Here is a 27,549-nt window from a genome sequence, read left to right as displayed (position 1 = left end):
GTTGCCATTGCCTTCTCCACCCTATCCTGAACTGGAATCCATATTCTAACAAGCTGCCTGGTGAATTGTTTGCTTACTAAAGTTTCAGGAGATTTTGAAGATTGACTGAGATAGTAAATACTATAATTGTATAATGAATTACATATAATGAGTCTAACAGCATCTGGTAACAGGCACTCATCATGTATTCACTGAATGAATAGAGTGACTCCTTGATTTAGACGTGATTTTTCCTGTTTTACACCTGAGGAAACAAAGGCTCCATTGGCTACTAGGAGAGCCGGTTAAACTCGTAAAATGCCGGGGGCGATGGGCTTGGTGTTTCAGTTCAGTTCAGTCTCTCACTCCTGTCGGACTCTTTGCAACCCCATGGACTGCAGCACACCAGGCTTCCCTGTCCATCACCAACTCCCAGAGCTTACTCAAACTCATGTCCATCGAGTCGGTAATGTCATCCAACCATCTGGGGGATGGCAAGAAAGGAAGGTTCCAGAGACTTGAAGGCCAGGACACACACTGCACTTTTGTATATTCTGGGAGAAAGGGCTCCTTATCCTCATACCCCCCCAGGGAAGAGAAATGCATTTTTGTTAGAGAGACCTAGGAGGTCCAACTACGTATATGCTAAAACAAACATACCCTAAAATGGAAGGCTCACCCTTCCATTTGTCCAAAATATTTACACAGCCTGCCTATGCGCTTGGTGCTGGACAAAACAAAAAAAATAGTTTCATCTCTGAAAAGCCTGGGCTTCAGCTGGTAAAGAATCCACCTACAACGCAGGAGACCCTGGTTTGATTTCTGGGTAGGAAAGGCCCTGGGGAAGGGATAGGCTACCCATTCCAGTATTCTTGAGCTTCCCTAACCACTCAGATGGGGAAGAGTCCACCTGCAATGCGGGAGACCTGAGTTCAATCCCTGGGTTGGAAAGATTGCCTGGAGGAGGGTATGGCAACTCACTCCAGTATTCTTGCCTGGAGAATCCCCATGGGCAAAGGAGCCTAGCAGGCTACAGTCCATGGGGTTGCAAAGAGTCGAGTATTTGACTAAGCATTAGCACTAGCACTGAAGAAGCTAAGTTAAAATCCACAGTGTGGATAAGGTCTGAGGAGGGGAGAGACTGCTTTACAAGATCAAGTGACTGGGGAAGGCTCCCAACGAGATTATATAGAAGGCACAATCTGAAGAGTACAGGAAGATTTAAAGATTAAGAATAAGCAAAAGAAATTGCTGGGACTTCCCTGGTGGTCCAGGGGTTACGAATCTACCTTGCAGAGCAGAGGATGCAGGTTCAATCCCTGGTAGGAGAATTAAGATCTCATGTGCCTCAGGGCAACTAAGCCTGTGAACCACCACTACTGAGCCTGAGGGCTCCGGGGCCTTGCTCCCCAATTAGACAGTCCCTGAACCACCACAAAAGACCCCACATGACCCAAGTAAGACCCGACGCAGCCAAATAGATAATTATTTTTCTAAAAAACAGAGAGATCCCTAGTTATCCTTTTAATGACAAGCTAGAATCTTAGAGATGAGTTCTTTGTAGTTTAAAGGTTCTTCTTTGCCCTTAGACTATTTTGCAGCTCTGTACACTGTAGATAAAGGATAGCCATACAAATAAGCCTTACCTGTACACATGCAAATAAACCCTGTCCAGAGAAATGACACCTCTCAGCCCAGCAGAAAAAGCCAGTTTTACGTCTATTCGTAAATTCATTTAAACATCTCTTGCCTCCATATAACTACGTGATTCTGTGTTCTACTTTGATCCGTTTGTGGCATATGCCTGGTTCCCTCGTTAATTAATGAGCTAAATAAAAATCTTTGACATATGTTCATTTTATATCTGTACAAGTGTCGTGATTTTATCATCTTTTACAATTTATGCTTTAACAAGAATAGAAGTCAGCTTGTGTTCCAGGCAGGAAGAGAAGCAGATCTCAAGGTTCTGCTTTGGGTGGGGTCTCAGGTGGAAGTGGGGAGGTCAGTGAGAGGGGCAACCTGAGGAACATGGGATGTGGTGGGTCCCAGGTGGCAGTCCTGCAGGTCTCATGGGAAGACACTGGAAAATCTTTTTTTAATTTACTGATTTAAGTTTGATTGCTTTGGGTCTTTGTTGTGGCACGGGCCTTCTCTAACTGCGGCAAGCAGGGGCTATTCTTCGTTGCAGTGGGCAGGCTTCTCATCGTGGTGGCGTCTCTTCTTGCAGAGCACAGGCTCTAGGCACATGAGCTTCAGTAGCTGCAGCACGCAGGCTCAGTAGCTGTGGCTCTTGGGCTTAGTTGCTCTGTGGCATGTGCAATCTTCCCAGACCAGGACTGAACCGGAAGTCCATGGAGGGTCTCTTTTTTTTAAATTATTTATTTATTTGGCTGTGCCAGGCCTTAGGTGCATCATGCAGGGTCTTTAGTTGCAGCCTGTGACACCTTCATTATGGCATGTGGGATCTAGTCCCTGGACCAGAGATCGGACCCGGGCCCCCTGCATTGGGAGCACAGAATCTTAGCCACTGGACCGCCAGGGAAGGCCCTGGAGGGTGTTAATCTGTGGTATAATGGTCTGATTCTTGGTGTAAAAGCCGTCTAGCAGCTGGGTGGAGAAAGAATGTCTTGAACGGGCAGGAGGGGGACCACGAGGATGCACGTGGGGACGGGTTCAGCAATCCAGGTTGGGGGTCACCGCGGTCTGGCCTTAGTGGGTTGAGCGCTGAGGAGGCAGCAGTATTAGCTGAAGCACAAATAAATGGGGATGGCGCAGGCGAAAGGCTACAAGCGGGCAGCGCATCTGATCTCATTCACAGGGTAAATGCCCTAGGCCTGGGAGCACAGAGGGAGCTCAGCCGAGCTGGAGCTCAGCCACCAGACACCAGCGTGCTAGTGCTGGCCGTCAAAGTGTCCACAGAAACCCTGAGCGGGAGGGGAAGTTTTGTGGTTGAAGGAGAGCGCTCCACTGGATGATCTCAGGGAGATACCTGATTCTTTTTCAAAAAATAAATAGATACATTCTTGTTGTTTAGTCGCCAACTCGTGTCCGACTCACATGGGCTTCCATAGACGTAGCCCACCAGGTTCTTCTGTCCGTGGGATTTCCCAGGCAAGAATACTGGAGTATGTTGCCATTTCCTCCTCCAGGGTATCTTCCAGACCTAGGGATCAAGCCCATGTCTCCTGCCCTGACAAGCAGTTTCTTTTTCGCTGGGCCACCAAGGAAGCCAAAAATTATATATATGAAGACCTGGGGCAGATGATAAATTATATAAATATACAAAATATATATTTATATTATATTAATGCAATTATTATATTATATATATATAATATGTATATTTACATAATTTATCATCTGCCCCAGGTCTTAATTGCTGACTCGTGATCTTTGACCTTTGTTGTGGCATGCAGGAGCATTGGGGCATATGGGATCTAGTTCCCTGACCAGGGATTGAACCTAGGCCCCTTGCATTGGGAGCACGGAGTGTTAGCCCCCGGACCACCAGGGAAGTCCCAGGAAGTTACTTCTTTTGAGAAAGCTCCTTTAAAATGTAGATGATACAAGAGTGGTTTGATTGAACAATCCAATGAAATAAAAAACTATTCCGCCCTCAATAAGTGGCAGCCAATTTTATTTCAAAGAATAATGAATGCCTCGAGCACATTAAACTAACCTTTGCATGGGTATAGTGCTATAAATGTTTTTGAACCTTCTATGGAGCTGAGATACAAGATAAGATCTATTGTTTCCTGTGGCCGCTGTAACAAATTATCAAAAATTGGTGGCTTAAAGAACAGAAACTCTACTGCAGCTCTGGAGACAGGAAGTCTGAAAGCAGATGTCGGCAGGGCTGGTTTCTTCCAGAGGCTCTGAGGAAGAAGCTGACTGTTGCATGCCTCTCCTGGCTTCTGGTGGCTACAGGTGGCATCAGCATTCCTTGGCTAATCTGTTTCCCTCTTCTCATGGCCTTCTCTTCTTTTTCTCCTCCCTTAGCTTTTCTTATTAAGATGGCTGTTATTAGGGTTGCTGCTGCTGCTGCTAAGTCGCTTCAGTCATGTCCAACTCTGTGCGACCCCATAGACAGCAGCCCACCAGGCTGCCCCGTCCTTAGGATTCTCCAGGCAAGAACACTGGAGTGGGCTGCCATTTCCCTCTCCAATGCATGAAAGTGAAAAGTGAAAGTGAAGTCGCTCAGTCGTGTCTAACTCTTAGCGACCCCATGGACTGCAGCCTACCAGGCTCCTCCATCCATGGAATTTGCCAGACAAGAGTACTGGAGTGGGGTCATTAGGGTTAGGCCCCATCCTAATTCAGGATAACCTAATCTCTAGATCCTCAGTTCAAAGTATCCTTGGCAAAGACCCTTTCCCCAAATAAGGCCACATTCACAGGTTTTAGATGGGCATGTCTTAGGGATGAGATGGTTGGATGGCATCACCGACTCAATGCACATGAGTTTGAGTAAACTCATTGGTGATGGACAGGGAGGCCTGGCGTGCTGCAGTCCATGGGGTCTCAGAGTTGGACACGACTGAGCAACTGAATTGTTGAACTGTTGTCTTTGGGAGAGCACTACTGAATCTACTAGAAAAACCCACGAACTCGATCTGCTAAATAATCCCTGCTCTCCCTACTTTTTTTTTGTTTGTTTTGTCCATGCTGCAGGACTTGTGGGATCTTTGTTCCCCAACCAGAGATGGAACCCAGGCCCTTGGCAGTGGTGAAGAGCTGATTAAAGACCCCAATGCTGGGAAAGACTGAAGGCAAAAGGAGAAGGGGTGGCAGAGGATGAGATGGGTAGATAGCATCAATGACTCAGTGGACATGAGTTTGAGCAAACTCTGGGAGACACTGAAGGACAGAGGAGCCTGGTGTGCTGTAGTCCACAGGGTCGCAAAGAGTTGGACGCAACTTAGCCACTGAAAGCCAACCTTGGCAGTGAGGCCCCTGGGCACTGGACCACCAGGGAGTCCCTCCCCATTCATTTGTGATATCACCTTTTCAATGTACTAAGTGCCCATTTGTACCAAGTTCCCATTTGTAGCCAGCTTATGTCTGGACTCTACATTCTATTCGATTTGTTTGCCTGCTTTTTCTGCCACATTGTTTTAATTACTGTGATTTTGTAATATGTCTGAATATTTGGTAGAGCAAGGCTCCCAACTTGGCTGTGCTTTTTTAAAAATACTTTAAAATTTTAAGGACCTTGATTTTCCATATACATCTTAGGATCAGTTTATGAGTATTTCCCCCCTGCCCCAAATGCCTTGGGATTTGGGTTGCAATCCTAATGACTTTATAATTTGGGGAAAATTGACTCCTTTAAGACATTAGGTTAGTTCACCCATGAACTATGTCCGTTTTTATTCTGGTCTTCTTTTTATGTCCTTTCAGTCCATTCTGAAGGAGATCAGCCCTGGGATTTCTTTGGAAGGAATGATGCTAAAGCTGAAACTCCAGTACTTTGGCCATCTCATGCGAAGAGTTGACTCATTGGAAAAGACTCATGCTGGGAGGGATTGGGGGCAGGAGGAGAAGGGGACAACAGAGGATGAGATGGCTGGATGGCATCACTGACTCGATGGACGTGAGTCTGAGTGAATTCCGGGAGTTGGTGACGGAGAGGGAGGCCTGGCGTGCTGTGATTCATGGGGTCACAAAGACCCCATGGACACGACTGAGCGACTGAACTGAACTGCCTTAAGTGTTCTCCAAGAAGGCCGTGTATGCTCTGTTAGGATAATTGAGGGGGAAGAACATTCTACAACTTACAAATGACTTATTTTTATATATCCCCTCTCCCTGGAGCTTTTTTTTATCCACATTTTACAGAAAAGGAAACAGGCCCAGAAGGGTCAAGGAACTTTGCCAAGGACACATAGAAGTGACAGAGCTGAAACCAGGCCCCATAGCCCAGGCCCTGGCACTCAATGTGTCTTGCATACTGAGTACTACCCATCCTTGCCCCCGGCTCAGCAAAGGCTTAAGTGAACAGATCTGATGCCAGTCAATCTCTCATTGACAAAGGTAAACCATGGACATTTTGCAGGCTGGCTCACGTTTAGTCATTTATTTTAAGACCTGCACAAAGAGACACGCGGCGTAGATATACAGAAGAACAATAAGAATACAGGTCGCCTTGACTTGTTGTGCGAGGGCTTGCCTGGATGAAGATCTGAAGTCCATCTTGCTTGTACTACTGCTGTGGAACCTGGTGCTAATGGGCACCTTGCTGGTCCCCTGACTGCAGCCTCCTTCTCCCTCGCTGGCGTCCTTGTCCTCAACCACTAGGCACAGGCTGACGGAGGCTGGCCTGAGCCCGCTCAGGGTGGCTGGGTCAGGCCCAGGGAAGCGCTGGCTAAAAGGAATGGTGGTCACTGGAAGGACGGTGGTGACCGCATCCAGATCTTCAGAGGGTGCCTTGCACAGCCTGGCCCATCCCAGGGACCGCAGGCCACCGCCCCACATGGCTCTGGCCACCTGTCCCATGGCCACACCCAGCCTGTCCAGGCAGCGGAGCAGCAGGGACACGGCTGTCTGCTGCAGCACAGCCTGTGGCAGCAGCTCCAAGGCCCTTCTGTGCTCATGGTGGAAGTCGACCAGGCTGTAGTAGGCACACTGGGCCACAGACAGCAGGGCGAGGTGGGCCTCCCATCGCAAGTGCCACTGGAGCCACGGGACGCAGCGGCAGGCTCTGTGCATCAGGGTGGCCAGCAGCTGAAGGCCCCAGCCCCACGCGATGGTCAGCAGGTGCCACATGGTCTGCTGGGCGGGCAGCAGCACCTCCATACACAGCTTCTGGGCCAGGAAGAGCACCCCCATCACCTGTAGATTGCTGCCCCAGAAGACGCAGAAGCCCAGCATGTAGAGAGGCAGGCAGTGGGAAGCCATGTTTGCCACGGCTGCCTGCAGCCCCAGCAGCGGCCGGTAGAATTTCACCAGGCTGGGCCCACACAGGAGCAGGAGCTGCCAGGTGCCTCGGGCCAGCCCGCTCCCATTCTGTGGGGCATCACCTTGGCAGATGGTGGTGGAGGAGCCGGGAGAGGGGCCTTCATGACCCAGAGGCTCTGTGCCCAGCCTCCTGTTCTGGGGGCATGGAGCTGCCCTCATGCCACAAGCTCATATTAACTGGCCCTCTGGCCCAAACACACTGTCAGCTGAGCCAGGTGGTTGTGCAACAATCAGTGACAGCACAAAAGATCAGGATGTGAGTTCTTGTCAAAGAGGGAGCATTATTGCCTCAATGGGTAAGGGAGGCAGCCTTTGAAGCTATGAAGTTTAGGTGGGGCCTGCTGTGTTCATGCCCACATCTGACAAATGGCAGCCTGAGCCTTCTCGGAGCTAGGCCCTGCAATCTCGGCCGCCAGGAAGCTTGTGGTCTGGCAAGAGAGATGACAAACCTTGACAGTGTATTTAAAAGAAGAGTCATCACTTTGCTGACAAAGGTCCATATAGTCAAAATTGGTTTTTCCAGTGGTCATGTATGGATGTGAGAGTTGGATCTTCAAGAAGGCTGAGTGCCAAAGAATTGATGCTTTTAAACTGTGGTGTTGGAGAAGACTCTTGAGGTTCGTTTGGACTGCAAGGAGATCAAACCAGTCCATCCTAAAGGAAATCAGTCCTGAATATTCATTGGAAGGACTGATGCTGAAGCTGAAGCTCCAATACTTTGGCCACCTGATGCAAAGAGCTGACTCATTGGAAAATATCCTGATGCTGGAAAAGATTGAGCGCAAGAGGAGAAGGGGGCAAGGGAAGATGAGACAGTTGGATGACATCACTGACTCAACGGACATGAGTTTGAGTCAGGGAGATGGTGAAGGACAGGGAAGCCTGGTGTTCTGCAGTCCATGGGGTCACAAAGAGTCAGACATGACTGAGCAACTGAACAACAAGAGAGATGGACATTGAAATACACTCATGGCAAAACTGCCTCACTCAAGTCCTCTCTTCCCTCTTGCCCTCATACTTCTCCATTTTTTTTTTTTCTCTCTGCTATGAAAGAAAGCAGAGGGATTGAACCTGGGGCCCCGGAAGTGAGAGAGCTGTGTCCTAACCACCAGACCAGCAGGGAATTCCCCTGTGCTTCTCCATTCTGCTTTTCTGGTCCCCCTAACCTCCTGCTGCCAAGGTTGGTCCACGCTTTGGGTTTTACCTAGCAGCAGAAAATAACTGCCCTTCAATGATTTGAGCAAAACATGGGCCCTTTTCCATTCCTTACTAGGAGTTCCATTTTCAAAAACACTATTGACAGAGGCCCATTTATGAACAGAGTCAGTTCACTTCTTTCCAGACTCTGGATTTTTTCTTTGGATTAAATTAGTAATCAGGGATCAAGTAACCTAACTCCTTTGTTTTGACCTGTTGTAAACAGCTCACCCAGACGGGCTTGCTGTGTCACCCAGATTTCACTGGTCTGCACAAATGTGCTTAACTGTGTATTCACTGTGGGGTGATGTTCAGGGTGTCATTAGCTGCATCCCATTTTGATCCCTTTAGGAGAACCCCATCTCCCTGAGAAATTTCTTTAAAGCCTTATTCCAGGCACAGTGGACTCCTTTGGCCACTGTTTGTTTTTATCATGTGGATGTTGTGAATCATGTTACTAATCATATTTATCTTTTGTATTTGGCTGGAAGAGGCTTAAAGCCAAATGGAAGGACTACTCTGGCATGAAGAGTGGTCTATAATGTGTGTTTGGGTGTGATCCTGAAACTGAGTGGTGCCCTGTCGGGTTCCCGGTCATGGAGGCCTTTTTGTCCCCCGTTTCTTGTAGGCAAGACTCCAGCCTCCATGACCTTCCCCGAGTTCCAAAAGGCCAGTTCCACCAGTTGCTAATCAAGGTAGGTACAGCCAAGAACTTTGGCTGAGGAAAGATTAAAGAGACTGTCCAGTGGTTAAGAATCTGCCTTAAAATGCAGGAGATGCAGGTTCAATTCCTGGTCCAGGACCTAGGATCTCATTCGCCACAAAATAACTAAGCCTCCACACCATAACTACTGAGCCCACATGCTCTGGAGCCACGTGCCCCAACTAGAAAGTTCCTGTTGCAATGAAAGATCCCATGTGCCATAACTAAGACCCAAGACAGCCAAATAAATAAATATGTCAAAGGAAAAAAAAAGATTAAAGGGATCAGAGAAGCTCATCAGAGACCCTACACACACCCTTACTCTTATCAGCAACCTCACCATGATCTGTTGCCATAAAACTCCTTACCAAACTCCCAAGCCCTTTGCCTGGCAAAGCAATAAAGCTTTTCTTTCCTGCTTCAGCCAAAACCCTCTGTGTGATTCGATTCTGCACCGGTATATACAGAAAAACTGAGCTTTTGGCATCAATCCCTCTTGGGCTTCATATTTCTCTTCTCTCACATCCTTAGTTTCTTGTTAATTTGCATACATCTTGCTGTGTAGCCTTAGACTTGTTCTTGGAAGAAGAGATGATACAGTTAACCCCATAAATGATTCTAAACCTATCAGTTCAGTTCAGTTCAGTCGCTCAGTCGTGTCCGACTCTTTGCGACCCCATGAATCACAGCACGCCAGGCCTCCCTGTCCATCACCAACTCCTGGAGTTCACTCAGACTCACGTCCATCGAGTCAGTGATGCCATCCAGCCATCTCATCCTCTGTCGTCCCTTTCTCCTCCTGCCCCCAATCCCTCGAAGCATCAGAGTCTTTTCCAATGAGTCAACTCTTCGCACGAGGTAGCCAAAGTACTGGAGTTTCAGCTTTAGTATCATTCCTTCCAAAGAACATCCAGGGCTGATCTCCTTCAGAATGGATTGGTTGGATCCAAGGGACTCTCAAGAGTCTTCTCCAACACCACAGTTCAAAAGCATCAATTTTTCGGCGCTCAGCCTTCTTCACAGTCCAACTCTCACATCCATACATGACCACAGGAAAAACCATAGCCTTGACTAGATGGATCTTAGTCGGCAAAGTAATGTCTCTGCTTTTGAATATACTATCTAGGTTGGTCATAACTTTTCTTACAAGGAGTAAGCGTCTTAATTTCATGGCTGCAGTCACCATCTGCAGTGATTTTGGAGCCCCCAAAAATAAAGTCTGACACTGTTTCCACTGTTTCCCCATCTATTTCCCATGAAGTGATGGGACTGGATGCTATGATCTTCATTTTCTGAATGTTGAGCTTTAAGCCAACTTTTTCACCCTCCTCTTTCACTTTCATCAAGAGGCTCTTTAGTTCCTCTTCACTTTCTGCCATAAGGGTGGTGTCATCTGCATATCTGAGGTTACTGATATTTCTCCTGGCAATCTTGATTCCAGCTTGTGTTTCTTCCAGTCCAGCATTTCTCATGATGTACTCTGCATCTAAACCTATACACAGAAGTTAATCTATCCTTTGTAAAAGTAACACTGTGCTGTGCTTAGTCACTCAGACTCTTTACAACCCCATGGCCTGTAGCTTGCCAGACTCCTCTGTCCTTGGGGATTCTCCAGGCAAGAATACTGGAGTGGGTTGCCATGCCCTCCTCCAGGGGATCTTCCCAACTCAGGAATCGAACCCAGGTCTCACGCAATGCAAGCAGATTCTTTACCATCTGAGCCACCAGGGAAGCCCAAGAATACTGGAGTGGGTAGCCTACCCCTTCTCCAGGGGATCTTCCCAATTCAGGAATTGAACCAGGGTCTCCAGCATTGTAGGTGGATTCTTTACCAGCTGAGCTACCAGGGAAGCCCCAAAAGTAACACTATCTATCCAATATTCCAAAATGGTTATCTTAACTCCTGCTATCTCTGCTTGCTCTCCCAGGTCCCTCACAGTGACTCATACAAATAGTCTCCAGATCCTATGGATCCTAAAGATCTTCTGATTCTTATCGTTCATGTCGACTCTCAGGGTCCTTTTCCTGGTCACCCACCTGATGGCTTGCAAGGAATAGTGAAAGCCCTTCTGCTTTATTCCCATCTTTCAGTTCAGTTCAGTTGTGTCTGACTCTGCGACCCCATGGACTGCAGCACGCCAGGTTTCCCTGTCCATCACCAACTCCTGGAGCTTACTCAAACTCATATTCATCAAGTCAGTGATGCTATCCAACCATCTCACCCTCTGTCATCCTCTTCTCCTCCTGCCCTTAATCTTTCCCAGCACCAGGGTCTTTTCAAATGAGTCAGTTCTTCACATCAGGTGGCCAAAGTATTGGAGTTTCAGCTTCAGCATCAGTCCTTCCAATGAATATTCAGGGTTGATTTCCTTTAGGATTGACTGGTCAGATCTCCTTGCAGTCCAAGGGACTCTCCAAGAGTCTTCTCCAACAACTACAGTTCAAAAGCATCAATTCTTCAGTGCTCAGTTTTCTTTATAGTCCAACCCTCACATCCATACATGACCACTGGAAAAACCATAGCTTTGACTAGACGGACAGTTTTTGGCAAAGTAATGTCTCTGCTTTTTAATGTGCTATCTAGGTTGGTCATAGTTTTTCTTCCAAGGAGCAAGTGTCTTTTAGTTTCATGGCTGCAGTCACCATCTGCAGTGATTTTGAAGCCCCCCAAAATAAAGTATGACACTGTTTCCACTGTTTCCCCATCTATTTGCCATGAAGTGATGGGACTGGATGCCATGATCTTTGTTTTCTGAATGTCGAGCTTTAAGCCAACTTTCTCACTCTCCTCTTTCACTTTCATCAAAAGGCTCTTTAGTTTTTCTTTGCTTTCTGCCATAAGGGTGGTGTCATCTGCATATCTGAGGTAATCGATATTTCTCCCGGCAATCTTGATTCCAGCTTGTGGTTCATCCAGCCCGGCATTTCTCATGATGTACTCTGCATAGAAGTTAAATAAGCATGGTGACAATGTACAGCCTTGACGTACTCCTTTCCTGATTTGGAATCAGTCTGTTGTTCCATATATAGTTTTAACTTTTGCTTCTTGACTTGCATACAGATTTCTCAGGAGGCAGGTCAGGTGGTCTGGTATTCCCATCTCTTTTAGAATTTTCCACAGTTTGTTGTCATCTACACAGTCAAAGGTTTTGGCATAGTCAATAAAGCAGATGTTTTTCTGGAACTCTCTTGCTTTTTCGATGATCCAGTGGATGTTGGCAATTTGATCCCCATCTGCTGAATGAATGAATGAATCCTTCATTTGACAGATGGGAAAGCTGAGGCCTAAGGCAATATCTCTAGAGGAAAACAGTAGAATGGAAAAGACTAGAGATCTCTTCAAGAAAACTGGAGTTACTGAAGGAATATTTCATGCAAAGATGAGCACAATAAAGGACAGAAATGGCAAGGACCTAACAGAAGCAGAAGAGATTAAGAAGTGGCAGGAATACACAGATGGGACTATACAAAACAGTTCTTAATGACTCTGATACCATGACGGTGTGGTCACTCACCTAGAGCCAGACATCCTGGAATGTGAAATCAAGTGGGCCTTAGGAAGCATTACTACGAACAAAGCTAGTGGAGGTGATGGAATTCAAGCAGAGCTATTTAAAATTCTAAAAGATGATGCTGTTAAAGTGCTATACTCAATATGCCAGCAAATTTAGAAAACTCAGCAGAGGCCACAGAACTGGAAAAGATGATGCTGTTAAAGTGCTGTACTCAATATTTCAGCAAATTTGGAAAACTCAGCAGAGACCACAAAACTGGAAAAGGTCAATTTTCATTCCAATCCCAAAGAAAGGCAACGCCAAAGAATGTTCAAATTACTGTACAATTGTGCTCATTTCACATGCTAACAAGGTCATGCTCAAAATCCTTGAAGCTAAGCTTCAACAGTACATGAACCAAGAACTTTCAGATGTACAAGCTGGATTTAGAAAAGACAGAGGAACCAGAGATCAAATTGCTAACATCTGTTGGATCATAGAAAAAGCAAAGGAATTCCAGAAAAACATCTGCTTCTGCTTCAGTGACTATGCTGAAGCCTTTGACTGTGTGAATCACAACAAACTGTGAAAAATTCTTAAAAGACAGGAATACCAGACCACCTTACTTCTCTCTCCTGAGAAACCTGTATGCAGGTCAAGAAGCAACAGTTGGAAAAAAAGAAAAGAAGCAACAGTTAGAACCGGACATGAAACAATAGACTGGTTCAAAATGGGAAAGGAGTACGGCAAGACTGTATATTGTCACACTGAAAATTTAACTTATATGCAGAGTACATCATGTGAAAGGCCAGGCTGGAACTGGGCCAATGCCCCACTTTTTCGTCTTTGATGGGTGGCCTTGGAACTGGCGAGTGTGTCAGGTAGCTTGCTGATGTGTTCCAGTGACCACATACTGAGGCTCAAGGTCTAGTGGAAGTGGACTAGTCTGTTATCTTGGACCTATTTGGTTTTAATCAGTACGTGGTGTCCTCGGGATTTGTCATTCTTTCAAAGGTTGTGCCCTGCCCCCTTCCCTTTGGCGTCATTCCCACAGCCTGGTGCAGCATCTGACATGCAGCGAGACTCCAGGAAGAATTTCTTATTGAGCAAATGAGTGACTCAGGACCCCAGAGCTCCTTTTCCAGTGAAGAGGTGACTGAACCCTGAGTCTGATGTCATGAAAACCTAACCTAGAATCAGACTTGAGCTCTGTCCTTTCTTAATTGTATGACTTTTGCCAAATTATTCCTTTTTGGCCTGAAGTTAGTTTTCTCTGTAAAAGGGGACAGTGTGGGCCATAATTCCTTGTCTGCCATTCTGAAATAAAAAGTTTTGATTTATAATGTTAAGTTTCTGGTATAAAGGAAAGTGATTTGGTCATATATTCTTTTTCATATTCTTTTCCACTATGGTTTATTATAGGATATTGAATACAGTTCCCTGTGGCATACAATAGGACCTTGTTTCTCTGTTTTATATACAGCAATTTGTACCTAATCCCAATCTCCCAATTCATTCCTTCCCTAACCCTTTTTCTCTTTGGTAACCATACCTTTGTCTTCTATGTGAGTCTGCTTCTGTTTGGTAAGTAAGTTCATTTGTATCATATTTTACATTCCACACAAGTGATATCACAGTATTTGTCTTTTTCTGTCTTCACTCAGTATGATACTCTCTGCTGCTGCTGCTGCTGCTGCGTCGCTTCAGTTGTGTCCGACTCTGTGCGACCCCATAGACGGCAGCCCACCAGGCTCCCCCGCCCCTGGGATTCTCCAGGCAAGAACACTGGAGTGGGTTGCCATTTCCTTCTCCAGTGCATGAAAGTGAAAAGTGAAAGAGAAGTCACTCAGTCGTGTCGGACTCTTAGTGACCCCAGGGACTGCAGCCCACCAGGCTCCTCCATCCACGGGATTCTCCAGGCAAAAGTACTCTCTAGGTCCATCCATATTGCTGTAAATTGAATTATGAAAAACTTAAGTCAGTTGGTGGCAAAAATGAAACTAATCTGAATTTTTTAGGCAGCAAAGTTAGCCTTGAACTGTGGGGCTATTTATTCCACTCCATGTGAATATTCATGTCTCTTTACAGAATTAATGTGTTTCATTAAAGAGCTTAGGGAGGATTACATAATATACAGTATGTGTACAATATTGCATGATATTATCTAAAACATGAAAAATGCTGAATTTGGAAACAGATCTGGCCTCAAAGATTTCCAATAAGGGGCTGAGGACTCTCAACACTGCCACTGGGGGATGGAGTGGTTAGTTGAGAACGTTTTCTAAATAACGGTGTGAGCAATGGCCAGGCCCAGAATCAAAGCATAGAACGGGGTGGGATGGAGGTAGAAGGTGGGAAAGTGTGTGTGTGTGTTCACCCACAGAAAAGAGGCTGGAGCAGCTAGTTAGGGCAGATTCTTGGCTTGCAGACTCAGGAGTTAAGCCTTAAACCAGAGGAAATAACTAGGAGTGGGGGTGAGGAAGGGCACGGAAGTAACCAAAAGATAAGACGATTTTTAGATCTGGATGGACAAGCCTGGCGGCAGGGTGAGCAACTAGGAGACTCCTAGGTGACCACGAGCCCAGGCAGAGATCAGCGAGGGTCCTTCACGCAAAGGATCTGGGAGGCAGGGAGAGCCAGGCTTCGTGACGTCCGGCAGCTGGTGAGGGTTTCGCCGCCTCAGACCTTCAGAATCAAGAGCCAGGCCCCGCAGCCCGATAGTGGGAGGAATGGCCTAGATGAAGCTAGAGGGAGGGGAAATCCCAAATCAGCACGTATTAAAGGCAAGCTGGTGTCGGGAAGAGCCTCTGAGTTGGGAACCAGGAAAACCAGGGGTTCAGTCTTTTCTCTCTAACTCTGAGTTGGTGGGGGCTGCGCAACTGACTCCACTTCCCAATATGCCTGCAAAATGGCAACATCGATGATCTAGAGTGCTGGAGGGAAATGATATACCACGTGTGAAAACGCCTCGGAACTGAAGCCCCAATAGGGTTATTCAATTCCAGAGGTGACTGACCATCTCCCTTCAGCGTAATAGCGCGTTTCAACGTTTCTTCAAAAGTTGGGTACTGTCCAACGCTGTAGGATGACAGTATTTTCATTTTATGCCGGCGCGTCCGAGAATTTTCACCAAGTGTGATCCCAGCCGCTCGCCGTAGGACCTCTAAATCCCGCCTACCAAACTGACGCCCTGGTCAGAGCGCAAGCAAGGCGAGAACGAGCATGCGCGGAAATGGAGTCCAGTGTCCGCCCCGCGACCCGACGTCTGCCGCGGGTGCGCGCTCGTACGCCGGAAGGGGCGGAGCCAGACTAGCATTTATATATCTCGTGCGGCCGGCGGGCCGATCTCTACCGGCAGCTTCCGACGGCAGGATGGTATGTAGTGTCATGGCGGCTTCCTCTTTGTCTTGTTGGCATGGCTGAATCCGCGGCACATCGCCGCCATCTCGGCTCACCCGGTGCCGGGGTTCTGCTGTAATAGCACGGGGCACTCAGCGGAACCCGCGGTCAGGTCTATTTCCTGAAAACTCCCGGTACCTGAGGATGGTTTGGGGGCGGCCGAGAGGCCTTGGCTTGTGGGGCCTGGGCCCGACAGTTTTCAAACCATGGACTGACTTCCTGGATTTCGATCTCAGCATTCGAGATTCAAGTCTTGAGCCTTTTGGCAGGAGGACAGTGTGTGCGATTGTTTGGCTCGAGTGTTAAAGAGGTGCAGAAATACAGGCCGTCAGGCTGGGGAGGGTATTCGGGACAGGGGTTGTTGAGGCCTCATTCTGAAACGTCTGGGAAGGTTGGTACAACTCCTTTGGCCTCTAGAGTTGTCAGAAACCAGAAATGATGAACTTATTGACGGGCGGACAGAGACGCTGTGCTGATTGTCATGTTCTGATTTGGCTCTGCCGAGTTCTAGTGGCCTCCATTTTCCAGTTTGGCTCCCGCTGGGAGCATGGGGAATCCTTCAGTACCATTGTCCACCACGCAGCCCTTTGACAAGGAGTCCCTGGGCAAAGTGGCAATGATCAGAATCTTGAGCGTAAGGCTTGTTAAGCCATTCTTAATGCGACTCTCTGGTGTGTCTTTGTCTTTTTTTAAGAGGAAAAGGGGGGATGGTTCCTTTTTAAGGTACAAGGTGAGGGGTTGAGGTAAATGTTCAATTCAGGTGTGGCTGAATAATGCCTTCTGGATGTGTAATTACGAAGAATTAATTCTGAATGTAAATTTTTTACCTGGGTTGCTGGCGTGGAGTCATTGCTTGAAATCCTCTTGAAACCTAGGCCTCTGGGAACGAAGCTCCTCAGAAGATGCTAACGTTCTTCTATTTCTCTTAGTCTCACAGGAAGTTCTCTGCTCCCAGGCACGGGTCCCTGGGCTTCCTGCCTCGGAAGCGCAGCAGCCGGCACCGCGGAAAGGTGAAGAGCTTCCCCAAGGATGACTCTTCCAAGCCCGTGCACCTCACCGCCTTTCTTGGCTACAAGGCTGGCATGACCCACATTGTGAGGGAGGTCGATAGGCCAGGGTCCAGTAAGTACATGCTGCATCTTTCTAGCTAATGGGAGAGCTGGAGTTGGTGGGAACTGACTAGATGGGGCCAAGCAGTCAGAATGGAGCAGGCTTTGGGGGAGATCAACAGAACCTCTGGACTTCAGAATGGAAATATATTTTAGGATTGATTAGTGCTCCAGAGTTCAGGTGACTGGCATTGTTACAGGCAGAGGGGTGTAATGAAGTCAAGGAGCATGGCGAGTAAATTTGTTAAGAGCCAAAGAATAGAAGGATTCCCCCGCTGGCTCAGTGGTAAAAAAAAAAAAAAAAAAAAAACTGCCTGCCAAGCTGGAGACCCCTGGGTTGGTAAGATCCCTGGAAAAGGAAATGGCAGCACGATGCAGTATTTTTTTCCTGGGAAGTTGAAGTAGAAAAGTGACTAAGTAGAACACGTAGCACTGAGTGCTGAAACAGATAGCATTAGACAGTTAAAATGGTTTCTAGGCTCCGGTGTTACTACCTTGCTATACTTAGTATTGTATTCTGAAAGCAATGAGGAATTAGTCTCTAGAGATGGTTATAACAGACCAGACCTGGAGCCAGACTTAAGGTGGTTGAGTAGGGTCCAGATGGTTTTGATTGAGTTGAAAATATCTGCGGGCCAGCTGAACAGTCTGTAGTGAGGACAGGCCTGAGAGGTGCAGACTGCTACAGACCCCTGTCCTGTGAGGCAGATTGCTGGCCTGGAAGGGCACGTGTAGGGACTCGCTAGTCCGCTCAGCTTTTGACTGCTTACTTTATTTGCAGAGGTGAACAAGAAGGAAGTTGTGGAGGCTGTGACCATCGTGGAGACTCCGCCCATGGTGATCGTGGGCATCGTGGGCTACGTGGAAACACCCCGAGGCCTCCGGACCTTTAAGACCATCTTTGCTGAGCACATCAGCGACGAGTGCAAAAGGCGCTTCTACAAGAACTGGTAAGGGAGCCGCGGCTGGGCTCCCCCTGGGTTGGCTGGGGGAGAGGGCCGTGTGCTGTGTAGGGCCTCAGCTCCATGGCAGACGGCAGGGCAGCTGCTCTCGTGTCAGGCTTAGTTGCCTCTTGGGCAGAACAGTTCTCAGGGACAATGGGGGCAGCGTCCCGGGACAGTTCCTTTGGTGTAGACCTTGGGTGCTGCCTCAGTTCAGCAATCCTCTTGGTTACTGACAAGTATGGGGGTCTACGGAGCGGTGACTAATGCCCCCAGCCCACCCCAGGTGTGTGGTCTGGTTAATGGCTAACTTGGAGCAAGAATTTGTGTATCCAAATGTCATGTTTCATTATTAACCTTGTGGACCTCTGCTCAGCTCCGCTCGGCTCTGCCCGATGAGCTCCATCCAGGCTCCGCTTGCCGGTGGAAAAGGCTCCTTAGAAGCCGGCAATGAGCCCCATCCCCACACGGTGCCTGTATGCCTCCCCCTCACCCGGTGGAGGGGTGATCAAGGCTGGCACCTGGGCCCCCTCCCCAACTCTGCTCTGCTCCTGAAGGCATAAGTCTAAGAAGAAGGCCTTCACCAAATACTGCAAGAAGTGGCAGGACGTAGATGGCAAGAAGCAGCTTGAGAGGGACTTCAGCAGCATGAAGAAGTACTGCCAGGTCATCCGTGTCATTGCCCACACCCAGGTGAGCTGGCCAGGGCCAAGAGGAGGGTGACTACCCACTGCTGCCCGTCTGTGAGGGTGGTGGCCTACATGGTCACCGGTGGCTTTGGGGAGACTCTTGTTATCTTCTGAATTGATTCTGTGCTCAACGTTTTGTGCCAGACCTCATGATTTCAGGAATAGTAAGATTTTCAGGTCTTTAAATGTATTTTCCTGGTGGGTGAGAGATTGTTAAAAGCAACACAGTCCAGCCAAGGCCCTGCCTTGAGACCTGGGTTCCTGGGGCCAGAACCTAAGGACACAGGGTGGCTTGAGAAGGCATCCAGTGGCTCCACGCAGGGCTTTTTGTTACCAGCAGAGGGCACTGTGTCCCCAGTGAATCTTACTTAGATAAAACCATGCCCCGTTTTTAGGAAAACTGGTTGAAGGAATTGGTGAGTCATAACTTACGTAGGTAGTCTAGCACCTAACTGAAAATAGTGTTGAGAGGCTGACTTGAGTTTGCACTTCAGACCTGGCTTGAATTAGCTTTAGCTTTTAGTTTTCTGGGTTAGACAGGGTGTAATCTGGGTTGTTAAACCTGTGTGTTTACCTGTCATTTCTAAGTGAAGAGTAGTCTTGTGTGGTTAGTGGTGACACATTACCACAGACTCGTGCTGTGTCCACTGAAGGTAGCTCAGTGTTATAGCACTGGCCAGCTTTTAAAAAGCTTTGTTTAGATTTTGTTCCTCATAGCTTGTATTTGCAGTGCTATACTGCTCTTTTTAAAAGTGGCTTATTGGCAGTTAAGAGCGTGCTAGACGGCTAGGGTAAACCAGAGCAGGTACCCCAGAGGCACTGGCCAAAAGGACCAGTCTGGAACAGGGAGCTGGTTGGTGGAAGGTTCTTGGTGTTTGGCCCAGCTTGAGGTCCTCTCACACTGAATTCCCTGTGCCTTTCTAGATGCGCCTGCTTCCTCTGCGCCAGAAGAAGGCCCACCTCATGGAGGTCCAGGTGAATGGAGGCACTGTGGCCGAGAAACTGGACTGGGCCCGCGAGAGGCTTGAGCAGCAGGTCCCTGTGAGCCAAGTGTTTGGCCAGGATGAGATGATTGATGTCATTGGGGTGACCAAGGGCAAAGGCTACAAAGGTGAGCTTTGCAGTGGCCCAAGTTGCTATGGTTACCCTGGGAGAGTGATGTCGGGCCCCACTGTTGAGTGATGAGGCCCTGGAATGAGTGCTGGGCACAGCGCCCAAATCAGACTGCGGAAATGTTCCTTGCTGCCTGCCTTCTGAGAATAGCTCTGGTCAGGTGGTTGGGTCAGTGTGTGGGACTGGGGTGAATGGCTTTCGAACACACTGCAAAACACTGGGCTCCGGGCTTCGTAAATCCTCTTGGGTCCACATGATATTCTGGTACAGGGATGATTCTCTAAGGCCTGATCTTGTTGCTGAAAAGGTTTATGTCTAAGCTGATAATCACCTTGGATGGATGGAGGTACAGAAAGGGAGAGGATTGTTGCAGTCAGGTGTTGTATTTCTTTGGACAAAGTACCACGAACTGAAGTTGGGCATTCATAGCACGAAAGGGCCAGTGGCATGGTGTTAACAGACTGTGTCTCTCCCAGGTGTCACCAGCCGTTGGCACACCAAGAAGCTGCCCCGTAAGACCCATCGAGGGCTGCGCAAGGTTGCCTGTATTGGGGCGTGGCATCCTGCCCGGGTGGCCTTCTCTGTGGCTCGGGCTGGGCAGAAAGGCTACCATCACCGCACTGAGATCAACAAGAAGGTGAGGTGCACATGGGGCCCCTGTGGAGACTTAAACCTTAGGGGAGCAGAGTGGCTCCGTTATTGGAGGTTGTGGGGGGTTCTAGTCCTTGTCATCATCAGTCCATTGGGTGGAGCCTCACATGGACTTAGTTGTTCATGCCTGGTGGCACAGATGTGACTCGTTAGTATCCTGGTTTGTAAAGTGCCATCCTTGAAGGTGATTCTGGTCAGGTTGAGGATGGGAGCCTCGTTTATCCTCTTCTGTCCCATGGTGTTGGAGAGGCCCCATCCCTTATTTCCCTGGATTGTTCGGCCCAGGCAGCTTTTCTTTGCTACAAGCCTGGGATGCCCCATCATGAGGGTCAAGGTCATAACTGCTTTCCCAGAGTCCTGTGTAGGCTCCCCTGCCCCCAAGTTGGGGAATCGTTTGTCACTAATCGCAGTCCTTGCCTCCAGTCAGCTTGAGTCCCTGCCTTGTTTTCTTGTTAATCAAATATTTATGCTCATTTCTTCTTTCAGATCTACAAGATTGGTCAGGGCTACCTCATCAAGGATGGCAAACTGATCAAGAACAATGCCTCTACTGATTACGATCTGTCTGACAAGAGCATCAACCCTCTGGTGAGTAATGGGAGCTGTCCTTGCAAATCCTGTCTGGTCTGGCGGGGGATTTCCCTGAGTCCCAGGCCTCCCTTATGGGATCAGGATCAGTTTTTCCCCACAGTTCACTGGTCCCCTGGGCAGCATCCAGCCACAGTGGGGACTGTTTGCGGGGTGGGGCCAGCTGTTCAGTGATGAGACCCTGGAATGAGCGCTGGGCACAGCGCCCGAGTCAGACTGCGGAAGTATTCCTCGCTGCCTTCCTTCTGAGAACAGCTCTGGGCCCACCAGGACCAGGGTGTGGGTGTGGTCAGATCTGGCTGCAGCCTCATGCTTGATCTGTGCTGACCCGATGACCTTGCTCCTTCCCAGGGTGGCTTTGTCCACTATGGTGAGGTGACCAATGACTTTGTCATGCTCAAAGGCTGCGTGGTGGGAACCAAGAAGCGAGTGCTCACTCTGCGCAAGGTGAGGCTGGGAGGGGAATGCCGAGCTCTGTTAGGGGAGTTGGTTGGGAGGAAAAGCAGGAACTGCTATGCCTGACGTCTGGGGAGAAAATCCCGGCTGGCTTGGCCCAGATGTTTGTTGCTTGCCTATATATGTATGTTCCTCATCTGTATCCTCACCTCATCCCTCTAAGATGAAGGGCTGTGAACTCAGGTGGTACAGGGAAAGGCTTGGCTCTCTAACCTTCCCCTCTTGGCCCACAGTCCTTGCTGGTGCAGACCAAACGGCGGGCCCTGGAGAAGATCGACCTCAAATTTATTGACACCACCTCCAAATTTGGTCATGGCCGCTTCCAGACTGTGGAGGAGAAGAAAGCCTTCATGGTAAGTACTTAGGTTGCTGCCCTCAGGCTGGGGTGGGGGTGGCTTTCAGCTGCTATTACCTGTCAGCCTGCCCATGTGGTGCTGATACAGAAGGTGCTTCTTTGTGCCAGGGCTGGGGAGACCATTCCAGAGTCTGACCCACTGGGGTTGGGAAAGTTGTGACTGCTGCCTTCTTGCCTCTAACGTTGCTGCTTCTCTCTCCACAGGGACCACTTAAGAAGGACCGAATTGCAAAGGAAGAAGGGGCCTAATAGAACAGATTGTACAGCTGGTAGAATCTCAATAAAATTATTTTCCAGTGACATCTGCCTCTGACTTTGCTTTCTCAGTTTTGGCCACTTCCCTTGGGCCCTCATGCTCCCTGGGTCGCCCCAGCTCTTTGCCCTACCACGGTGGCCCCAGCCTTGTGAAGATGAGCAGAAGTTGAGAGCTAGCCAGCCTGGGGAGTGAGCTTGGTGTGAAATGCTTGTCATTGGGCAAGGTGTCTGGGTTGCTTGTGTGGCAGTGCATGAGGCAGTGGGGATCTGGAGTCCTTGTCACCCACTGGCAGGGCACACCCTGGCTCTGCTGAGTGTCCAGCTACATGGTTTAGTCAGTGATCACTGGAGGGATTCCAGTTGGGGCTTCCTGAGGTTCTTTCATAGCCGTCAGCCAGGTTTTGGCTGCAGGAGAGAATGGATGTCAAGCAGAAGGGCCTGCATGTCCCTTGGGGCTCAGAACAAGAATTTGCTTTGTGGAAGGCCCTGGTGATTAAAATTGACTTCATTAGAATGAGAATATGGGTTGGTGGGGGTTAAGTGTTTGGACCTGGCTCACATGGCTGGTCATGTTATCGAAACCCTGTTTGCATTCTGGTCTCTGTCTGGCCCGTGTTGTGCTGACCATTGTTGAGCATCTGGCATCTTGTAGGCCAGTCAGCAAGCAACTGGGAGATGGTGAGGGAAGCCTGGAGTGCTGCAGTGCATTGTGAAAGTCAAGTCAGTTGTGCCTGACTCTCTGACCCCATGGACTGACTACAGTCCATGCAGTTCTCCAGGCCAGAACACAAGTGGGTAGCTTTTCCCTTCTCCAGGGTATCTTCCCAACCCAGGGATCGAACCCAGGCTGTTGAGAGCTTGGTTCCTGGATCTCTGCGCTGGCTTCTGGGCTCTCGCCCACCCTTTGGTGCAGTGAATCCCAGCATCTCCTTTCCAGTCCCAGCTGCCCATGTCATCTGTCTAAGTGGCATGTTTTGCCTTGGCCCCACCTAAGCAGGACAGAGACCACAGCCCCCGCACTTCTGACATCCCTGCCCAGCATCTTGGCAGCTGGCTGGTTCTGGTATTCTCTGAGCCTTGGTTTTCTATTCTATTCGAGGAGTCGTAATGGGAAGATTGGCCCAGTGAGCGTATGTGCTCCATTGTGTGACTCTGACCCAGTGGACTGTGTAGATGCCAGGCTCCCCTGTGCCATTTTGCAGACGAGTCCAGGAGTGGGTTGCCATTTCCTTCATGGGATCTCCCTGACCAAGGAACCTAATTCAAGGCACTGCGGGTTCTGTGTCAGGATTACTGGAGGTGGCCTGAATTGAGCCTCTGGTTCTCAATAAACATGCCCCCCACACACCACCCCCTGCCCCCTCCACACTTGGTTGGGTTCTGTGGTAGAGGAGGCTGAGCAAGAACCCTTAAGCCTGGGGCCCCTCCGCACCATCTTTGCCCAGCTTTCCTGGAGTCCCTTCTGAGTTGAGTGGGGCAGTGGGCCTCAAAGCCCGCCTCTGTTAGTTTGCTACCTTTGCAACACCCATCTTCCCAGGACCTGGGCCCTGAGCTGCACTCAAGGCTGCAGCCACCAGGGGGCAAGAGTGGGCAGCACCCCGTTGGGACAACCTTGCAGGAGGGCTCTGGACTGCAGGAGGCTCAGTTCCCTCCTCGACCAGGGCCGCTTCAGATGCCCCATAGTCCCTGGAGTCAAGCCCGCAGCCAGAGAGGGTGAGGACCTGCCCCAAGGCCACCATGCAGCTCTGGCAGATCCAGAGGATGGGAGCTGGGTTCCTGGTCTTGTCACTGCAGAAGCTTCTCTCCCGTCCTGGGGAAGGTGCTGAGATGGTTGAGGGCCCACCTAGTTCCCTCGCCCACCCCAGTTGCCCTTGGCCTCTGAGCCCGGGGGCCTCCGCGGACCTTATGTCAGCCCTGGAGCCTAGCTGCCCATCCAGCCCAGGTAGGAAAGGCTTTGCTGGTTTGAGATGTCCTGGCTGGGCCTCACTCCCTTTTAGGAATCTGCCCAGTTGTAGAGGATGACAACTGTAGAGATGGGGTCCAGAGAACAGGCTGATGGCGTGCGCACATGCATCCGACAGCAGAGACAGACCACACCCTCCTGGCCCCACACCTGTGCACAGAGAGACTTCAAAAGCAGGCTTGCTTGACTGAGCCCCTGTCTGCCGACCATCCTGGTATCTGCATGTCCCCATCCTCTTTGTTTCTGCCCTGCCCCTGGCCAGGGAGTGATCTTGGGCACCTCCCAGATCACAGATCTGAACCTCAGCCTCAGCTGATTGGAGACTGACACCTTGGCAGTGGGGGTTGTGGGACCCAGTGCAGAAGGTGGACCCAGTGGGTGCACAGAACCGCTGGAGCTGTGGTCAGAGTGATAATTTGGGCTTCCCAGGGGCAGCAGTAAGCCCACCCATGTGTGTGGGATCAGCTTCACTCTTAAGAAACCCTGAGTGCCCGCCAGGCACACAGGTGCTGGGGAAGCCATGCTGAACTTAGAGGCCCAGCTCTTGAGCTTATCCTCTAGTTGGGGAGGGCAGACAGTAAACACTGGCAAACAGGACAGTTTTAGAAGTGACGAGGGACTTCCCTGGTGGTCCACTGGTTAAGACTCCGAGCTTCTACTGCAGGGGGCTACAGATTCTATCCCTGGTCGGGGAAATAAGCTCCTAGGCTGGGTCTCACAGCCTAAAAAATTAAAAAAAATATAGCGTTGGTCTGCTAAGGTTTATTATTTAGATAATAGAAGCGATGGATGCTTTGGCCCTGAATCAAGGCCAGCAGTTTGCAGAAGCTGTCAGTGTTAAGCAGGAGCCTAAAGAAATCTTTGTATGATCTGTTGGCCTTTTCAGAACTTTGAAAATGAAACAGTTAAATGATTCAAAAGAAACATCAGAGTCATTGCTGATAAATGTGGGGTAATACTTACTTGTAGTTGATTAATGCATTTGTTAGTCGATTCCAGAATTTAGAGATCCCTGATATAACTCGGGGCTTCCCAGGTATCAGTGGTAAAGAATCTGCCTCCCAATGCAGGAGACATGGGTTCAATCCCTGGGTTGGGAGGATCCCCTGGAGGAAGAAACGGCAACCCACTCCGGTATTCTTGCCTGGAAAATCCCACGGACAGAGGAGCCTGATGGGCTACAGTCCATGGGGTCCCAAAGAGTCAGACAGAACTGAGAATACACACATGATTTAACTTGTTCATTAGAATTATGATACTGTTAAATCCAATCATTACAAAAAGAATTGCTGTGGATCTAAAACCAGTAGGATGATTCTGAACTGTGCGTGCCGTGTAGCTGCAGTCCACGGGATTCTCCAGGCAAGAATACTGGGGTGGATTGCCCTTTCCTCCTCCAGGAGCTCTTTCCACCCCAGGGATCGAATCTGTGTCTCTTCTTTCTCCCACATTGGCAGGCAGGTTCTTCACCAATGAGGCCACCTGGGAAGCCCTCCAAACTGTGAGCTTCTTTTGAATATTATCATTTTGTAAGGTCCTGGGTATACCAGGGCCCTGACTGGTATGTGCTACTCTTCATTCAAATTGGAAACTTATATTTACTATTGGGTTGTTAAACTTTTTGAGCTGAGTCTTGGATTATGAGGGGCTTCCCAAGAGGCACTAGTGGTAAAGAACCTGCCTGCCAATGCCAGAGACTTAAAGAGATATGGGTTCGATCCCTGGGTCGGGAAGATCCCCTGGAGGAGGGCATGGTAACCCACTCCAGTATCCTTGCCTGGAGAATCCCATGGACGGAGGAGTCTGATGAGCTACTGACCATAGGGTCACAAAGAGTTGGACATGACTGAAACAACTCACACACACGCACACACACGCGCACACACACACACACTGGATAGTGAAGGGCTCTATATTATAGACATTGATTGAGAACATTTCTTTCATAGTATATGCTTTTTGGCTATGCTGTGCAGCTTGTGGGATCTTAGTTCTCTGACCAGGGATTGAACACGGGCCTCGGCAGTGAAAGCATGAAGTCTTAACCATTGGACTGCCAGTGAACTCCCCTAAATGCACTTTTAAAAGAAGAAGAGGGAGGGGTGTTCAGGATGGGAGACACATGTACACATGGCTGATTCATGTCAATGTATGGCAAAAACCACAACAATATTATAAAGTAATTAGCCTTCAATTAAATAAATAAAATTTTAAAAAAGAAGTGCTAAATGCTGTAAAGAAATAAAACAGGAATTGAGAGAGATGGGGCAGGGGAGGCCTTTCTGAAACCTGAGGGTGTATTGGATCCAATCTCGTGGAGCTCTAAGGGGTGAACATGCCCCACTCCAAAAGACCAGTGGGTGCATAGGCCCTGAGGTGGGAACGAGGCTTTGGGGCTCAGATCTGAGCTCTGAAAGGAAACAACTCTCCAGGGGAAAGTCTGAGTGAGTGGGCATGTAGTAGGTGCTCAATAAATGTTCCCTGCATCTCTGGGACTCATCAGTGCTTGGGTGTTCCGAACGGGGGTCCCCAGCCCTTTCCCCGGGCCTGCAGTGGGCGGGACAGGCGTCCAGGCCTCCTGAGATCCGTGTCTGTGCGTGTCATGGAGAGCGGTCTCCAAGTGCCCAGAGGTCTGTGTTTCCTGTCACCAGAACCCCATACAGGCCTCTCTGGAATCCTGCGGTGACAAAACAAGGAGCCTCATTCCATTCCTCCTAAAAAAAAGAATAAAGAAAATACTTGCTGGAAATTTCTGAGCAAGTGAGAACATGGAGATGGCAGAAGCCACCATTGCCTTAAAAGGCAGAGCCAGCGACTTCGTGGAGCTCACCTGGAGACGGGCTTGGGGGTGGAGGTGCTCTTCCCCAATCCTTGCCCCTCAGTCCTCATCCGCCATCACCCCCAGCCCTGCCCCTGCCCCCCGGGTGCCTGGCCTTGGCTTCCAGCGACGTCACCCTTCTCCCATCGGCTCTCGGCACGCAGCGGCTTGTCTGAAGCTTCTGTGGGTCCCCCGCCCTCCTTACGACATTCTGCTGCTAGGCTGGCACTCAGGGCCTGCTGTCCCCTCCAGCTCCCTATGCCTTCAGGGATCCGGACTCCTGGCTGCTCCCAGGAACCCCAAGAGCTCTCCCTGTCCTTCCAGCAGAGGCTCCAAAGCCTGAGCTGGACCCCTGCGAGGAGAGAGGGTTAACATCTATGAGCCCAGAAATGAGGGAGGTGGCATTCAGGACACTTCCAGGCCCTATTAACACATTGTTGCTCAGCTGCTAAGTTGTGTCTGACTCTTCTGTGACCCCATGAACTGTTGCCGGCCAGGCTTCTCTATCCATGGGATTTCCCAGACAAGAATACTGGAGTAGGTTGCCATTTCCTTCTCCAGGGATCTTCCTGACCCAGGGATTGAACTCGCATCTCCTGCATTGGCGTGCGGATTCTTTACCACTGAGCTACCAGGGAAGCCCCTGTTAACATCAGAACTGTTAAATGTTGAATGACTGCCCTTGGCACCCATCAGCCGTCTGGACCCACATGCTGCCCAGGGCCCAGCTTCACCAGCTCCTTGCCCTTGATAACCAGCGCTCATGTTGACTTTGAAGGCCTCCAGAGGGTGGTGCCTGGGTTAGCAGGTGGCAATAACTATGAATAATTTATACCTATCGGTCACTGTCCTATGTACTTCATATATATAAACTCAATACTC

At 49.3% G+C, this 27,549-nt stretch overlaps 1 protein-coding gene and 5 non-coding genes across 6 annotated transcripts; all 6 read left to right on the top strand.

The window, feature by feature from the left end:
• The first annotated feature begins 15,552 nt into the window (after positions 1 to 15,552).
• RPL3 (ribosomal protein L3) lies at positions 15,553 to 21,931 on the top strand. The gene is made up of 10 exons (XM_052639671.1): positions 15,553 to 15,705; positions 16,659 to 16,851; positions 17,620 to 17,788; positions 18,337 to 18,472; positions 19,393 to 19,579; positions 20,058 to 20,218; positions 20,719 to 20,820; positions 21,172 to 21,267; positions 21,510 to 21,629; positions 21,836 to 21,931. The coding sequence occupies exons 1-10, from the start codon at positions 15,553 to 15,555 to the stop codon at positions 21,878 to 21,880; spliced, it is 1,362 nt and encodes a 453-aa protein (XP_052495631.1). The 3' UTR covers positions 21,881 to 21,931.
• LOC128049141 (small nucleolar RNA SNORD43) lies at positions 16,160 to 16,223 on the top strand. Its single transcript, XR_008199504.1, has one exon. It is a non-coding gene; the product is annotated as a small nucleolar RNA SNORD43 (small nucleolar RNA).
• Positions 18,281 to 18,336, top strand: LOC128049179 (small nucleolar RNA U82P). Its single transcript, XR_008199538.1, has one exon. It is a non-coding gene; the product is annotated as a small nucleolar RNA U82P (small nucleolar RNA).
• LOC128049171 (small nucleolar RNA U83B) lies at positions 19,639 to 19,732 on the top strand. The gene has a single exon (XR_008199532.1). It is a non-coding gene; the product is annotated as a small nucleolar RNA U83B (small nucleolar RNA).
• Positions 20,983 to 21,076, top strand: LOC128049170 (small nucleolar RNA U83B). Its single transcript, XR_008199531.1, has one exon. It is a non-coding gene; the product is annotated as a small nucleolar RNA U83B (small nucleolar RNA).
• A 2,712-nt stretch (positions 21,932 to 24,643) lies between the features above and the next one.
• Positions 24,644 to 24,778, top strand: LOC128049155 (small nucleolar RNA SNORA2/SNORA34 family). The gene has a single exon (XR_008199517.1). It is a non-coding gene; the product is annotated as a small nucleolar RNA SNORA2/SNORA34 family (small nucleolar RNA).
• Positions 24,779 to 27,549: the final 2,771 nt, after the last annotated feature.

The sequence above is a fragment of the Budorcas taxicolor genome, chromosome 5 (assembly GCF_023091745.1).
Source record: "Budorcas taxicolor isolate Tak-1 chromosome 5, Takin1.1, whole genome shotgun sequence".
NCBI lineage: Eukaryota > Metazoa > Chordata > Mammalia > Artiodactyla > Bovidae > Budorcas > Budorcas taxicolor.
This window is presented reverse-complemented; position numbering and strand designations above follow the sequence as displayed.

Bases quoted from the DNA above. Each gene is read 5' to 3' on its own strand.
- RPL3 (XM_052639671.1), top strand. From the start codon at position 15,553: ATGCGCGGAAATGGAGTCCAGTGTCCGCCCCGCGACCCGACGTCTGCC. The intron at 18,473-19,392 runs GTGAGCTGGCCA...GTGCCTTTCTAG, and splicing joins GTGTCATTGCCCACACCCAG to ATGCGCCTGCTTCCTCTGCG. The intron at 20,219-20,718 runs GTGAGGTGCACA...TTCTTCTTTCAG, and splicing joins GCACTGAGATCAACAAGAAG to ATCTACAAGATTGGTCAGGG.